Source organism: Hemiscyllium ocellatum, chromosome 26 (genome assembly GCF_020745735.1).
Source record: "Hemiscyllium ocellatum isolate sHemOce1 chromosome 26, sHemOce1.pat.X.cur, whole genome shotgun sequence".
Taxonomy (NCBI): domain Eukaryota; kingdom Metazoa; phylum Chordata; class Chondrichthyes; order Orectolobiformes; family Hemiscylliidae; genus Hemiscyllium; species Hemiscyllium ocellatum.
This window is the reverse complement of record NC_083426.1, coordinates 12,438,301-12,455,680: the sequence shown is the minus strand read 5'-3', so window position 1 is coordinate 12,455,680 and position 17,380 is coordinate 12,438,301. Positions and strand designations below refer to the sequence as shown.

At 42.8% G+C, this 17,380-nt stretch overlaps 1 protein-coding gene across 1 annotated transcript in view; it reads left to right on the top strand.

The window, feature by feature from the left end:
* LOC132828083 (polymeric immunoglobulin receptor-like) overlaps positions 1-16,806 on the top strand; it is a 42,822-nt gene extending 26,016 nt beyond the window's left edge. The window contains exons 9-11 of the mRNA XM_060844996.1: positions 12,525-12,845; positions 12,979-13,302; positions 16,626-16,806. Of these exons, the coding sequence (XP_060700979.1) occupies positions 12,525-12,845; positions 12,979-13,302; positions 16,626-16,798 (818 nt within the window). The 3' untranslated portion in view covers positions 16,799-16,806. The remainder of the gene's footprint in view (positions 1-12,524; positions 12,846-12,978; positions 13,303-16,625) is intronic.
* The last annotated feature ends 574 nt before the right edge of the window (positions 16,807-17,380 follow it).

Sequence of the window (17,380 nt, the reverse complement as noted above, 5' to 3'; positions counted from 1 at the left end):
ACCCCAGGGAAAAGACTTTGCCTATTTACCCTATCCATGCCCCTCATAATTTTGTAAACCTCTATAAGGTCACCCGTCAGCCTCCGACACTCCAGGGAAAACAGCCAAAGCCTGTTCAGCTTCTCCCTGTAGCTCAGGTCCTCCAACCCTGGCAACATCCTTGTAAATCTTTTCTGAACCCTTTCAAGTTTCACAACATCTTTCCGATCGGAAGATGACCAGAACTGCACGTAATATTCCAACAGTGGCCTAACCAATGTCCTGTACAGCCGCAACATGACCTCTCAACTCCTGTACTCAGTACTCTGACCAATAAAGGAAAACATACCAAATGCCTTCTTCACTATCCTATCTACCTGGACTCCACTTTCAAGGAGCTATGAACCTGCACTCCAAGGTCTCTTTGTTCAGCAACACTCCCCAGCACCTTATCATTAAGTGTATTAGTCCTGCTAAGATTTGCTTTCCCAAAATGCAGAACCTCGCATTTATCTGAATTAAACTCCATCTGCCACTTCTCAGCTCATTGGCCCATCTGGTCAAGATCCTGTTGTAATCGAGGAAACCCTCTTCGCTGTCCATTACACCTCCAATTTTGGTGTCATCTGCAAACTTACTAACTGTACGTCTTATGCTCATAACCAAATCATTTATGTAAATGACAAAAAGTAAAGGGTCCAGAACTGATCCTGGTCATAGACCCCAGTCTGAAAAACAAACCTCCACCACCACCCTCTGTCTTCTACCTTTGAGCCAGTTCTGTATCCAAATGGCTAGTTCTCCCTTTATTCAATGAGATCTAACCTTGCTAATCAGTCTCCCATAGAGAACCTTGTCGAACGCCTTAATGAAGTCGATATAGATCACATCTACTGCTCTGCCCTCATCAATCTTCTTTGTTATTTCTTCAAAAAACTCAATCAAGTATGTGAGACATGATCTCCCACGCACAAAGCAATGTTGACTATCCTGAATCAGTCCTGGCCTTTTCAAATACACATACATCCTGTCCGTCAGGATTCCCTCCAACAACTTGCCCATCACCGAAGTCAAGCTCACTGGTCTATAGCTCCCTGGCTTGTCCTTACCACCCTTCTTCAACAGTGGCACCACGTTTGCCAATCTCCATTCTTCCGGCACCTCAGCTGTGAATATCGATGATACAAATATCTCAGCAAGAGGCCCAGCAATCACTTCTCTAGCTTCCTGCAGAGTTCTCGGGGACACCTGATCAAGTCCTGGGGATTTATCCACCTTTAAACTTTTCAAGGCATCCAGCACTTCCTCCTCTGTAATCCGGACATTTTACAAGATATCACCATCTGTTTCCCGACAGTCTATATCTTCCATATCTTTTTCCACAGTAAATACTGATGCAAAATATTCATTTAGTATCTCCCCCATTATCTGCAGCTACACACAAAGGCCGCCTTGCTGATCTTTGTGGGGCCCTATTCCCTCCATAGTTATTCTTTTGTCCTTAATATATTTGTAAAACCCCTTTGGATTCTCCTTAATTCTATTTGCCAAAGCTATCTCATGTCCCCGTTTTGCCCTCCTGATTTCCCTCTTTAGTATACTCCTACTTTCTTTTTACTCTTCTAAGGATTCACTCGATCTATCCTGTCTACACCTGATATATGCTTCCTTCTTTTTCTTAACCAAACCCTCAATTTCTTTAGTCATCCAGAATTCCCTTTCACCCTGACAGGAATATACTTTCTCTGGATTCTTGTTATTGCTTTTCTGAAAGCTTACCATTTTCCAGCTGTCCCTTTACCTGCGAACATCTGCCTCTAATCAGCTTTTGAAAGTTCTTGCCAAAAACCGTCAAAATTGGCCTTTCTCCAATTTAGAACTTCAACTTTTGGATGTGGTCCATCCTTTTCCTTCACAATTTTTAAACGAAGAGAATTATGGTCACTGGCCCCAAAGTGCTCCCCCACTGACACCTCAGTCACCTTCCTTGCCTTATTTCCCAAAAGGAGGTCAAGTTTTGCACCTTCTCTAATAGGTACATCCACATACTGAATCAGAAAATTGACTTGTACACACTTAAGAAATTTCTCTCCATCTATAAACCTTAACACTATGGCAGTGCCTTTCAATGTTTGGAAAGTTAAAATCCCCTACCATAACTACCCTATTATTCTTACAGATAGCTGAGATCTCCTGACAAGTTTGTTTCTCAATTTCCCTCTGACTACTGGGGGGTCTATAATACAATCCCAATAAGATGATTATCCCTTTCTTATTTCTCAGTTCCACCCAAATAACCTCCCTGGATGTATTTCCGGGAATATCCTCCCTTAGCACAGCTGTAATCCTATCCCGAATCAAAAATGCCACTCCCCCTCCTCTCTTGCCTACCTTTCTATCCTTCTTGTCTCATTTGTATCCTGGAACATTCAGCTGCCAGTCCTGCCCATCCCTGAGCCATGTTTCCATAATTGCTATGATATCCGAGTCCCATGTTCCTAACCATGCACTGAGTTCATCTGCCTTCCCTGTTAGGCTCCTTGCATTGAAATAAATGCAGTTTCATTTATTAGTCGTACCTTGTCCCTGCCTGCCCTGACTGTTTGACTCACTTCTGTTCTCAGCTGTACCCGTCTCAGATCGATCTCTTCCACCCCGCCCACGCCCCCACCTTGCAAGTTCAAATACTTTCAAGCAGTTCTAGCAAATTTCCCTGCCAGTATATCCGTCCCCTTCCAATTTAGGTACAATCCGTCCTTCTTGTACAGCTCACTTCTCCCCCAAAAGAGATTCCAATGATCCAAAAATGTGAATCCTTCCCCCATACACCAGCTCCTCAGCCATGCATTCATCTGCTCTATCCTCCTATTCCAGCCCTCACTAGTTTGTAACACTGGGAGTAATCCACTTATTAATACCCTTGAGGACCTCCTTTTTAAGTTTCTGCCTAACTGTCTGTAATCTCCCTTCAGAATCTCAACCTTTTCCCTTCCACAGTGGTTGGTTCCAATGTGGACAATGACCTCCTGCTGGCCACTCTCCCCCATGAGAACATTCTGCACCCTCTCTGAGACATCCTTGATCCTGACATCAGGGAAACAACACATCATTCTGATTTTTCTCTGTTGGCCACAGAAATGTCTGTCTGTACCTCTGACTACAGAATCTTTGAACACAATTGACCTATTGGAAGCCAACAAACCCATCGTTGCATTAGACCCAGTCTCAATACCAGAAACATGATTGTTTGTGCTACATTCCCCTGAGAATCCATCATCCCCTACATTTTTCAAAACAGCATACCTGTTTGAAATGGGTATATTCACAAAAGACTCCTGCTCTAGCTGCCTACCTCGCCAACCCTTCCTGGAGTTAACTCATCTATGTGACTGTATCTGAGACTTTCCCCCCTTTCTATAACTGCCATCCATCACATACTGTTGCTGTTGCAAATTCCTCATCGCTTCTATTTGTCTCTCCAACTGACCCACTCGATCTGATAAGATTCGCATCCAACAGCATTTATGGCAGATATAATCCGCAGTAACCCTTAAACTCTCTTTAAACTCCCACATCTGACAAGAAGTACATATCACTGCAAAGGCCATTTTTGCTCCTTCACAATCTACAGACCCAGAAAATAACACCATCTTATTCCTTGACAAACACTGCCCCAGGTTAAATAATTAGCTATGGCTTATATTTTAAGTTTAATCAAGAGACTTATCTCCAAAAACATCTAATCAAGAAAGAATCCACTGTACCCACTACTGCAGCCTTTCACTTGGACAGGCTTAAAACAACAATTACCTTCTCTGATTGTGTGCTGTGAACTTCATCCAACAGTTCCTCCAAGATTAGTTGTGAATTTCACTGTTTGTTAATTTTCCCAGATGCACTGCGATGTCCAGCGATACACGAATTCAAACAGCAAAGGCAGTAACTGTGCAGGTTTTCTCTCTCTCTCTCTCCTGCACTGTCCTCACCATGTGCTTCCTTTGTCTGCTCTTCTCCCTTTTAAACTGCTGTTGTTTAGACTTTTTTTTCCAAAGTTCCAAAACAATGTAACAGCAGATAAACAATAATTGCTGCTTCTGGAATTCGAGGAAATCACCTCCAACACCAAAAATATCTCAAAAAAAGGAGCAGCTCTTACAGCCAGAAATGTTTCCCCTCCTGGGAATTTGGAACATCCTGAGGCTGTGACAAAGGATTGCCTTCATCATGAACTCGATGGAATGTAGCTGATTAAAATGTTAATGTTTATATGAAGCAATTCAATCCAGTCAAATTTATCAATTCGTTTCTCCTCAGTTTCAGGTGTTTTATGGGCAGAGAAAGATGTAACGGGAATTTTGGGAAGAGCGATCACAATATCTTGTCCCTACGAAGCACGGAGGTACCAGTCACATATAAAATATTGGTGTCACGGACGGACTCCTCTGTGTAAGGTGATAGCAAAAACAAATTGGCCAAATGGGAGAATATCAATCACTGATAACAAAACACAAGGAATATTTCTTGTCACAATCAAGAATCTTCAATGGGGAGATGCCGGACGATACAGCTGTGGGATTGACATTCCTGTTATTGGCTTTGACCTCCTGTTTAATGTAAAGCTGCACATCTCTGAAGGTAAATGTCTCATTGATCTTTTAAAAAAATACTCTCTGCTGATATATCTTATCAATGTTTTATCCAGGAAGAAAAGTGACAAAGAGTTGGGGGATATTTTATTTTTTGATTTCTCAAAAATTGTTTCTTTCCCACAGAAGCCGTCTCTGTTCCTGGACTTCGATTTTTATCCCAACCAAATGTCTCATGGTCTGGAGTTTCAGTGACCTGTGAGTCTGCCCAGGGATCCCTCCCCATTCACTACACATGGTCTGAGAAGATGCCATCACAAGATTCAATGATCTCTGACACCAATAAACTGGATCTACAGTGTCAATCCTTCACACAGCAACATCATCAATATTACTGCACAGCCTCAAATACTCAGGGAACAAAACCCAGTGAAATTGTTCATGTGTCAGTCAACAATGTAAGAGAGAAGAACTGCAGTTATAGGATACAGATCAACAGCATCGGTAAGTGTGATGTAAACAATGTTTGTTTATTATCTGTCTCTGGGAAATGTAATTGATAAAATGCACTTCATTTGTTTCTTCGTCATTTCTGAACAAATCCAATGGTTTGCACTGCAGTTAGAAAATGTGGAGGTCCAAAAAATACTAAGCACATCATGCAGAAACATTGGAACAACTTCAATAATCCCCGCAAAATTAAAACAGCATTTGATTGATGGAGAATTTGCATTTTTCTAACAAATGGAATTTTAAATTCCGTCCATAACTGTTGTGTCCAGATTTAGGGCCGATATTGGGGAGAGAGTGGCGATCAGTTGTACAATGAAATACCTGTAAATATTGCCTGCAGCCATTTCCTGATCTGATCTGTTTGAGCTGTCAGAGAAGAAGCAAGTCAGCATCAAGTCGAAGTGACACACGGGAACTGTATTTGGAACTATCAGCAGCAGCTCATGTGGCTGCACTCTCACTTTTGATGCCAGCATGTTGGGGGTTCCAGTTCCCCTTCAGGGTTAAAATCCAGCTGGATCCCACTGCCCAGCAGAGAGAAGTAATGCGGTGCTGTGGCAGGTGAGACAATGTCGATGAGGTGATAAACTGAGAACCTGTTCCCCCTTTAGGAATGGCACCATTTGTAAACTATTTACAGAATAGAGGTTCTCCTAGTGTCTGAGCAAGCATTCATGAGTCATAGAGTCATAGAGATGTATAGCATGGAAACAAACCCTTTGATTCAACTCGTCCATGCTGACCAGATATCCCAACCCAATCTATTCCCACCTGCCAGCACCAGGCCCATATCCCTCCAAACCCTTCCTGTTCATATACCCATCCAGATGCCTTTTAAATGTTGCAATTGTATCAGCCTCCACCACTTCCTCTGGCAGCACATTTATTCCATGCACCACCCTCTGTGTGCATAAGTTACCTCTTAGGTCTCTTTTAGATCTTTCCCCTCTCACACTAAACCTATGCTCGCTAGTTCTGGACTCCCCACCCAGGAAAAAGTCTTTATCTGTTTATCCTATCCATACATTTATCCATAATGTTGTAAACCTCTATAAGGTCACACCTCCAGGGAAAATAATCCCAGCCTGTTCATCCTCTCTCTATAGTTCAAATCATCCAACCCTGACAACATCCTTGTAAATCTTTTCTGAACCCTTTCAAGTTTCACAACATCTTTCTGATAGAAAGACAACCAAAATTGCAGACAATATTCCAGCAGAAGCCGAACCAATACCCTGTACAGTTGCATCATGACCTCCCAACACCTGTACTCAATACTCTGACCAAGAAAAGGAAACATATCAAATGCCTTCTTCTCTATCCAATCTGCCTGCGACTCCACTTTCAAGGAGCTATGAATTTGCACTCCAAGGTCTCTTTGTTCAGCAACACTCTCGAGGACCTCACCAGTCCTACGAAGATTTGCTTTCCAAAAATGCAGCACCTCGCATTTATCTGAATTAAACTCCATCTGCCACTTCTCAGCCCATTGGCCCATCTAATCAAGATCCTGTTGTAATCTGAGATAACTTTCTTCTCTGTATCTAAATGGCTAGTTCTCCCTGTATTCCATGAGATCTAACCTTGCTAATCGATCTCCCATTGGGAAACGTGTCAAACACTTTACTGAAGTCCATATAGATGACATCTACCATTCTGCCTTTATCAATCCTCTTTGTTACTTTTTTCAAAAACCTCAATCAAGTTTGTGAGACATGATTTCCCACGCACAGAGACATGTTGATTATCCCTCATCAGTCCATGCCTTTCCAAATAGTTGCATATCCTCTCCCTCAGGATTCCCTCCAACAACTTGCCCACCACTGACATCAGGCTCATGGTTATAGATCGCTGGCTTGTCCTTACTAATCTTCTTAAACAGTAGCACCATGTGAGCAACCTCCAGTCTCCTGGCACCTCACCTGTGACTATGTATGATCCAAAAATCTCAGCACGAGGCCCAGCAATCACTTCTCTAGCTTCCCACAGAGTTCTAGGGTACACCTGATCAAGTCCTGGAGATTTATTCATGTTTATGCATTTCAAGACATCCTGCACTTCCTCCTCTGTAATATGGACATTTTGCAAGGTGTCCGCACTTAACAAATTCCTCTCCATCTAAACCGTTAACATTATGGCAGTCCCAGTTTATGTTTGGAAAGTTAAAGTCCCCTACCATAACCACCCTCTTATTCTTACAGAAAGCTGAGATCTCCTGACAAGTTTGTTTCTCAATTTCCCTCTGACTGTTCGAGGGTCAATAATACAATCCAAATAAGGTTATCATCCTTTACTTATTTCTCAGTTTCCCCCAGATAACTTCCCTGGATGTATTTCCAGGAATATCCTCCCTCAGCACAGCTGTAAGGCTATCCCTTATCAAAAACGCCACTGTCCCTCCTCTCTTGCCTCCCTTTCTATCCTTTCTGTAGCATTTGTATACTGCAACATTAAGCTGCCATTTCTGCCCATCCCTGAGCCATGTCCCTGTATTTGCTGTGATATCCCAGTCCCATGTTCCCAACCATGCCCTGAGTTCATCTGCCTTCCCTGTTAGGCTCCTTGCATTGAAATAAATGCAGTTTAATTTAACAGTCCCACCTTGTTCTATGCTTTGTCCCTGTCTGCCCTGACTGTTTGACTCACTTCTGTTCTCAACTGTACCAGTCTCAGATTGATCTCTTTCCTCACTATCTCCCTCAGTCCCCACCCCACCACCCCCAACACCCTCCACCAACTCCCCCACCCCCCACCAACACCTTACTAGTTTAAATCCTCCAGACCCGCTCTAGCAAATTTCCCTGCCAGTATATTAGTCCCCTTCCAATTCAGGAGCAATCCGTCCCCCTTGTCCAGGTCATTTCTACCCCAGAAGAGATTCCAATGATCCAAATGTGTGAATCCTTCTCCCATATACCAGCTCCTAAGCCATGCATTCATCTGCTCTATCCTCCTATTCTTGCCCTCACTAGCTCGTAGCACTGGGGGTAATCCAGATATTACTACTCTCGAGGATCTCCTTTTTAAATTCCTGCAAAACTCTCTGTAATCTCCCTTCTGAATCTTAACCGTTTCCCTTCCTATGTTATTCTTTCCGACATGGACAATGATCTCATGCTGATCCCTCTCCCCTGTGAGAACATTCTGCACCCCCTCTGAGATATCCTTGATCCTGGCGCCAGGGAAGCAACACATCATTCTGCTTTCTCGCTGATGGCCACAGAAACATCTGTCTGTACCTCGGACTAGAGAGGGCCCTAACACAAGTGATCTCTTGGAACTCGACATACCCCTCATTGCATCAGAGCCAATCTCAATACCAGAAACTTGGCTGTTCTTGCTACGTTCACCTGAGAATCCATCACCCCCTGCATTTTCCAAAACAGCATACCTGTTTGAAATGGGGATAGTCACAGAAAACCCTGCATTACCTGCCTACCTCTCCTACCTTTCCTGGCCATAACCCATCTATGTGACTGTATCTGCAACTTTTCCCCCTTCCTATAACTGCCATCCATCACACCTCCTTGCTCTTGTAAATTCTTCATTGCCCTTAACTGTCTCTCCAACCGATAGATTCGATATGAAAGGATTTGCAACCAAAAAAGCATTTATTGCAGATATAATTCTCAGTAACATGTAAACTCTCTCAGAATGATCACATCTAACAGGAAGGGCATATCGCTCTTCACAAGGCCATTTTTGCTTCTTCCAATTTGCAGACCCAGAAAGTAGGACTGTCTTATTCCTCTCCTGCTCCAGGCTAACTTAATGCTTATATTTTTAAGTTTAATCAAGAGACATATTTCAATAAAACATATAATCAAGAAAGAATCCACTCTACTCACTACTGCAGACTTTCTGTAAGGCCACACTTAGAAATATTCACTTATCTGTTTCTGAGCTGTGACCTCTCCGAAACAGGTTCCTCCAAGATGAGTTGTCAATTTCACTGTCTGTTAATTTTCTCAGACGCACTACGATGTCCAGTAATACATCAATTCAAACAACAAAGGCAGTAACTGTGCAGGTTCACTGCTGTGTCAGTTAGCAGTGTGGGTTTCCTTTTCTGTCTCCCTGTCCTGCACTGACCTAACCATGTGTTGCCTTTGTCTGTTCCTCCCCCTTTTAAAAGTGCTGCTAATTTGACATTTTTTGCCCAAAGTTCCAAAACAATGCAGCAGCACTTAAACAGTATTTGCTGCTCCTGGAATTCAAGGAGATCACCTTCAACACCTGAAATACCTCAAAAAAGGAGCAGCCTGTTACGGCCAGAAATTTTTCCCATCCTCCATCTTGGATTACCCAGAATACTCTTTTTGCTGCCTTCCAACTGTTTTCTTTCTTCAAATGAGTACTTCACAGATTGGGAAGTATTTTGGGATCTCCTCAGATTCTCGAAAGCACCAAAACCCTTCTGATTTATCAACGTCCTTTAGGCAATGATATCTGCCACCATTTCCAAGTCTGCTCCACATCAGACTCCAGTAATGTACTTTGTCCTAAACTGCCTGCTTCAAATGGCTTAGAAAACCACTCAGTCAGGGGCAATTGGAATGGACAACAAAAGCTGTCCATTAAAGACTAAAAAATAAAGAGTTCATAGTTTATTTGTTGCAGAAATGATTCACATTAAAAAAAACCCAACCCGTGTTGACTGTGTATTCCCTGGAGATGGGGAACCTCATCTGTCTGTCTCATGGATTCTCACACTTCAGGAGATGGAAAACCACTGGCGGGTTGTGTCGGTGTGAGGATGAGGTTTCACATTATTCCTGCAGGCTCAGAAAACAGACCTCAAGAGGATGGAAGTGACCACTGTCTATGTCGGCAAGGGACAGCTCCATGTGAAACCCGTGGTTCTAAACAATTGGGATATCTGGGTTGTCGTTAGCAGCCCAAACCCTTTTACAAACCCCAATGTAACACACCAACTCTCAGATTCAGGGAAAAATAACCGGGATCGTCATGTGGGGAACTACAGGAGATGGGAGAGATACTGAACAAATATTTCAAAGGAGTTTCTACAATGGAAAATGACATAGAGGAGAGGAAGCTCCAGGAAATAAATATTGATTTCATAAAACACACTCCATATTATACAAGAAGAAGTTTTGGAGGTCGTAAAAAACTTAAAAGTGGATAAATCACTGGGACCTGATCAAGTGTATCCGAGGATGATGTGGGAAGTTGGAGAAGGACATTGGGGCATCTCAAGCAGAGATATTTGCAACATCCACAGCCATGGGCGAGGTGCTGAAGGACTGGAGGGTGGTTAATGTTGTGCCTTTATAAGAAAGACTGTGAAGAGAAGCTTGGGAACTCGAGAGCTGTGATTCGGATATCTGTGATGGGTTGGTTGTTGCAGTGGATTCTGAGAGATAGGATTTACATGCATTTGGAGAGTCAAGAGCTGATTTGGGATAGAGTGAGGGAAATCGTGCTGTCCAAACCTGACTGAGATTTTTCATGAAGTAACCAAAACAATTGATGACAACACAGCAGTATACATTGTCTACACAGACATTAATGACAGGGGTCCGCAGGGTAGACTAATCAGTAAAGTTAGATCACATGGGATTCAGGGTAAGCTTGCCAATCAGATACAAATTTGGTTTGGGACAGGAGACAGAGGGTGGTCATGAAGGATGATTTTTGGACTAATGGATTGTGGTTGTATAAGATGTTGCTGAGGCCACTCTTGGAGCACAGTGTACAATTCTGATCACTGCAACAGGAAGGTTGAGGAGAGGGTTCGATCTTCTCCTGAACATATTATAAGCCCTTGTGACAGAGTTCCCAAATACTGAAGAGCAACATTATTAATTATGAATGAAAAAAAAGACCAAATAATGTTTCTTTTAAGTGAACATACCAGTATAATAATTTTAATTTTTCCAAAGTCTTTAATGTAGAACACACTCTGGAAACAGGAGTGGTAATAACTCCTCAAACAAAACATCTTGCGTTTGCTTTTATTACTTTTCTGTTTTGGAGTGCTGTTCATTAAACATTGTTTTGTGAGATTCAGTCACAAAAGTAGGTGGGTGGTTTATATTTCTCTTCCCACTAAAAGCCTTTTTCCATTCAGTCTTTAACTTGAATGAAGTTGTTTACTCTCTTTCAATCTCATTGAATTACACATTACAGTGTAACACTAAGATAACATTTTTGTTCATCATTTCCATCCCTCCATTTATTGTCAAGAAATTTTCAAACACTCAAAATTAAAATGCCCAATGTAGCATTACTCTAGACTATGACTTAGTCAATTCTGTTACAAGAAACCTTCCGGAAACATTTTGTGGCTGGAGCCCATGAATTTCATGCAGAATAATTCACGGACAGAAACCTGAAGGGTGCATTTCTCTGTTTTCATAATTCTCTTTCTTCCAGAGCTTCCTTTTTCCAATAAGATCACTGCTTTCTGACCTTCATCACCTTTAATCATTCATGTATCTATCTCCCTTTCTTCTCTCCCCACCACCTCTTCACTTACACTTAATATCCTTTCTGTCACTTTATTAAAGAATTGTACCCCACACAAAAGGCAATTCTCTCAACAAAATTGTTGGTCTGGTATTTATTGAACTAAAGTCTAGCCAGACATCGACAGGCTGCTCCTCTTTCACACCAGAACCTAATGGCACAGCAATTTATACATTTTCTCATGAAACATCTCTCTGGAACAGTCAGTAACTGACTTTGAGGAGAAAGTGAGGACTGTGGATGCTGGAGATCAGAGTCGAGAGTGTGGTGCTGGAAAAACACAGCAGGTCAGTCAGCGTCCGGAGAGCAGGTGGTGATTTTACCCTCCTTACATTCTCAGCAATATGTGATTACAAATAATCCTGCCCTTGTTGCCATCAAGGTCCTGCACATTGATCTCTCTCCCACATTGTGAAACATCCCTGGCAGAAGCTGAATTATCTTTATTTCCTACACAAGGGCTCACATCATCGTCCTGGGTCACCTGCTGTGTCTGCTCCTTGAGCCCTGAAAATGCAACACCTGAGCCCTCCATGAGTCCACACACACACCTCTCCTCCCTGGATGAAACCCTCCTTCTCAGGTCGGAGTAAGGACCCTTCAGCACCTGTACCCTCCTTCACCCTGATCCCCAGCCGATTCCAATCCAGGCCTATCACTCAGGCTGCTCTCCAGGGGGACAAAATTTTGATGATGTCACACACGGTGGGGTTAGAGCCCACAGCGGGCAGCACAAGCCCAATTTCAAGATTGTCCCAAAGCTCGACCAGGGAGGTAAGAAAATATCCTGACTGTTTCAATCATTCCCTGGGAATTTGGAACAGCCTGAGACTGTGATAATGGTTTATATGAATGATTACCTTCATCATGTACTGGATGGAGTACAGCTGATTAAAATGTATCTGTGTTTATTAAGTTATTCTTTCCAGTTAAATTTCTGAAATATTGTCACTTCAGTTACAGATGTTTTAATGGCAGCGAAACACGTCAGTGGAATTTTGGGAAGAGCGATCACAATATCTTGTTACTATGAAAATTGGTGGTACCAATCAAATGTGAAATATTGGTGTCATGGAAGGAATCGTTCATGTAATATTATAGCAAAAACTGATTGGCCAAATGGGAGAATATCAATCACTGATAACAAAACACAAGGAATATTTCTTGTCACAATGAAGAATCTTCAATGGGAAGATGCCGGATGGTACAGCTGTGGGATTCAGATTCCTGGTATTTACTCTGACCTCATGTTTAATGTGAATCTGCACATCTCTGAAGGTAAATATCTCAGTGATTTTTACATTACGCTTTGCTGATATGTCTGATCAATATTTTAACCAGAAATAAAAGTGGTCAGGTTTTGGAGTATATTTGATTTTTTGATCTCTCAATAATTGTTTCTTTCCCACAGAAGCCGTCTCTGTTCCTGGGCTTCGATTTTTATCCCAACCAAATGTCTCATGTTCTGGGGGTCCCGTGACAGTCTCCTGTGAATCTGCCCAGGGATCCCTCCCCATTCACTACACATGGTCTGAGAAGACCCCATCTCAAGATTCAAAGATCTCTTACACCAATAAACTGGATCTACATTGTCAATCCTTCACACAGCAACATCATCAATATTACTGCACAGCCTCAAATACTCAGGGAACAAAACCCAGTGAAATTGTTCATGTGTCAGTCAACAATGTAAGAGAGAAGAACTGCAGTTATAGGATACAGATCAACAGCATCGGTAAGTGTGATGCAAACAGTCTTGTACTTGGAAAATGAGCAGGTACATAACATCCTGCCCACAGCCTGGAGAAACATTGCAACAACTCCATTGCTGCATTACAGCCATTTGCTTCCTTCAACCAAGTCCGTCACAAATGGGGGAGATACTAAACAAATATTTTGAATATTTTACTGTGGAGAAAGACATGGAGATTAGGGAACTCAGGGAAATGGACATTGATGTCTTTAAAATAGTCCACATTACAGAAGGGGAAGTGCTGATCGTCTTAAAATACAGAACGATGGATAAATCTCCAGGAACCGACCAAGTGTCTCCTAGAACAGTGTGGGCAATTTGGGAAGAAATCGTAGGGCCTCAAAGCAAAGATACTCGTATCATCCGCAGTCACGGTGAGGTACCGGAGGACTGGAAGGTGGCTAATATTACACCTTAATTTAGGAAAGGTTGTATGGAGAAGCCTGAGAATTATAGGCCTGAATCTGACATCAGTGGTGGGTAAGTTGTTGAAGGGGATTTTGAGAGATCAGATTTACAGGCATTTAGAGAGGCAAGAACTGATTATGGATAGTACGTGGGAAATCGTGCGTTCTAAACTTGATTGAGTTTTTTGAGAATGTGGCCAAAAATATTGCGAGATTAGCGCAGTAGATGTTGTCTATATGGACTTTAGTAACAAAGGTTCTACATGGTAGACTAATTCATAAAGTTAGATCTCATGGAATTCAGGCTGAGCTTGTCAATAGAATACAAAATCAGCTTAATGTCAGGAGACAGAGCGTGGTTGTGGAGGGTCATTTGTTTGGATTGGAAGCCTTCGACTAGTGGTGTTCAACAGGGATCGGTGTAATTTATATCAACAAGTTGAATGAGAAATTAGAAGGCATGGTTCGTAAGTTCATGGATGACACCAAAATTGATGGTATTGTTGACAGTGACAAAGGTTATCTACAATTACAAAGGGATCTTGATCAATTGGGCCAATGGGCTGAGTAGTGGCAGATGGAGTTTAATTTGGATCAATGTGAGTTATAGCCTTTTGGTAAAACAAACAAGGACAGGACTAATACAATTAAAAGTAGGGCCCTGGGTAGTGCTGTCAAGCAGAGAGACCCAGGGGATCTTTGAAATTTGTATCACAGGTGGACAGGGTGGTTAAGAAGATATTTATCATGCTTACAATCATTGCTCAGACCATTGTGTGTAGGAGTTGGAACATCATGTTGAGCTGGTACAGAATGATGGTGAGGCCACTTTTGGAAACTGTGTACACTTCTAGTCGTTCTGCTTTCGGCAAGTCATTATTAAATTGAAGAGGTTACAGCAAAGATTTACCAAGATTTTGCCGTGACTAGAGGGTTTGAATGATAAGGATAGGCTGGGAGTTTTTCCACTGGAGGTAGGAGGTTGAGGGGTGACTTTATCGAGGTGTATAAAACATGAGAGGCATAGATAAGGTGAATAGCAAAATATTTTTTTCCCTAGGCTAGGAGAGGTCCAACTCGTCCATGCTAACCAGATATCCCAACCTAATCTAGTCCCACCTGCCAGCACTTGATCCATATCCCTCTGAATCATTCCTATTCATATATTCATCCAGATCATTCTTCACCAGATGGGCCAATGGGCTGAGAGGTGGCAGATACTTGAAAGGGTTCAGAAAAGATTTACAACGATGTTGCCGGGACTGGAGGATTTGAGCTACAGGGAGAGGCTGAACAGGCTGGGGCTGATTTCCCTGGAGCATCGGAGGCTGAGGGGTGACCTTATAGAGGTTTACAAAATTATGAGGGGTATAGATAGGGTGAATTGGCAAAGTCTTTTCCCTGATGTCGAGGAGTCCAGAACTAGAGGTCATAGGTTTAGGGTGAGAGGGGAAAGATATAAATGAGACCTATGGGGCAACTTTTTCACGCAAAGGGTAGGACATGCATGGAATGAGCTGCCAGAGGAAGTGGTGGAGGCTGGGACAATTGCAACATTTAAGAGGCATTTGGATGGGTATATGAATAGGAAGGGTTTGGAGGGATATGAACCGGGTGCTGGCAGGTGGGAATAGATTGGGTTGGGATACCTGGTGGGCATGGATGGGTTTGACCATAGGGTCTGTTTCCATGCTGTACATCTCTATGACTCTAAATGTTATAATTGTACAAGCCTCTACCGCTTCCTCTGGCAGCTCATTCCATACACGCACCATCCTCAGTGTGAAAACATTGTCCCTCAGGTTCCTCTTATATATTTTCCCTCTCACACTAAACCTATGACCTCTCGTTCTGAACTCCCCCACCCCAAGGAAAAGACATTGTCTATTTACCATATCCATACCCCTCATGATTTTCTAAATCTCTATAAGGTTACCCCTCAGATTCCAATGCTCCAGGGAAAAATACCCCCAGCCTATTCAGCCTCTCCCGATAGCTCAAATCCTTCAACCCAGCAAGACCTTTGTAAACATTTTCTGAAGCCTTCCAAATTTCACAATATCCTTCCGATAGGAAGGAGATCAGAATTGCACACAATATTCCAAAAGTGGCCAAACTAATGTCCTGTTTAGCCACAACATGACCTCCCAACTCCGACACTCAATGCTCTGACCAATAAAGGAAAGCATACCAAACAGCTTCTTCACGGCCCTAGCTACCTCTGACTCTACTTTTAAGGAGCTATGAACCTACACTCCAAGGTTTCTTTGTTCAGCAATACCCTCCTGGACCTTCCCATTAAGTGGATGAGTCCTGCTCTGATTTGCCTTTCCAAAATGCAGCACCTCACATTAAAATCCATCTGCCAATCCCTCGCCCATTGGCCCATCTGATCACGATCCCATTGTACCTGGAGCTAACCTTCTTTGTTGTACAGTAAAGCTGCAATTTTGTTGTCACCTGCAACATATAATTACTAACTGTAGCTCCTATGTTCACACACAAATAATTTATGTAAATGACGATGTGGAGTGAAAGGCCAGAGGACATGGTAGATGAAGGTACAGTTACAGTATTTAAAAGACATTTGAATAGCTGCATGAATAAGAAATGTTTAGAGGGATATGGACCAAACGCAGACAAGTGGGGCTATTTTACTTTGGCACTGATGTGTTGAACCGAAGGGTCTATTTCCGCGCTGACTGTGACTCTAACATTTTCAGTAGAATTAGCCCTTATCAGGTGTATTGTTACCAGGGAAGGGGAAATAATGCAAAACTCCATGATATCAAAAGGGCTTTTACCCAAGTAATGAGGTTCCACTTGTCCATGAGGTTCTCTTGGGTAACTACAAGTGAGAAGGAGATGAATCTGAACATCATTCCCTTGTTTCAACAGGTGAACAATATACTTGTGCTGTTTCTTCAACAACATCACCAGGGACCACACATTCCCCAAATACAAGTGGAGGTTTCTCGACCAGTCAAAACCAGTCCCCAGGAAAGAATTCCCATGAAAAGTATTACATTCTCTGTTTTGATTCAGTGTGTGAGATTAACAATATTTTTTAGGAGAAAGTGAGGACTGCAGATGCTGGAGATCAGAGCTGAAAATGTGTTGCTGGAAAAGCGCAGCAGGTCAGGCAGCATCCAAGGAGCAGGAGAATCGACGTTTCGGGCATGAGCCCTTCTTCAGAATGAGGAAAGTGTGCCAAGCAGGATAAGACAAAAGGTAGAGAGGAGGGACTTGGGGGAAGGGTGTTGGAAATGCAATAGTTGGAAGGAGATTAAGGTGAGGGTGATAGGTCGGAGTAAGGGTGGGGGTGGGGGCGGAGAGTTCAGGAAGAAGGTTGCAAGTTAGGAAGGTGGTGCTGAGTTTAAGGGTTGGGACTGAGACAAGGTGGGGGGAGGGGAAATGAGGAAACTAGAGAAGTCTGATTTCATCCCCTGTCGTTGGAGGGTTCCTAGGCAGAAGATGAGCCGTCGTGTTGCTATGGTCTGGCGATGGAGGAGTCCAAGGACCTGCATGTCCTTGGTGGAGTGGGGGGGGAGTTGAAGTGTTGAGCCACGGAGTGGTTGGGTTGGTTGGTCCGGGTGTCCCAGAGGTGTTCTCTGAAATGTTCTGCAAGTAGGCGGCTTGTCTCCCCAATATAG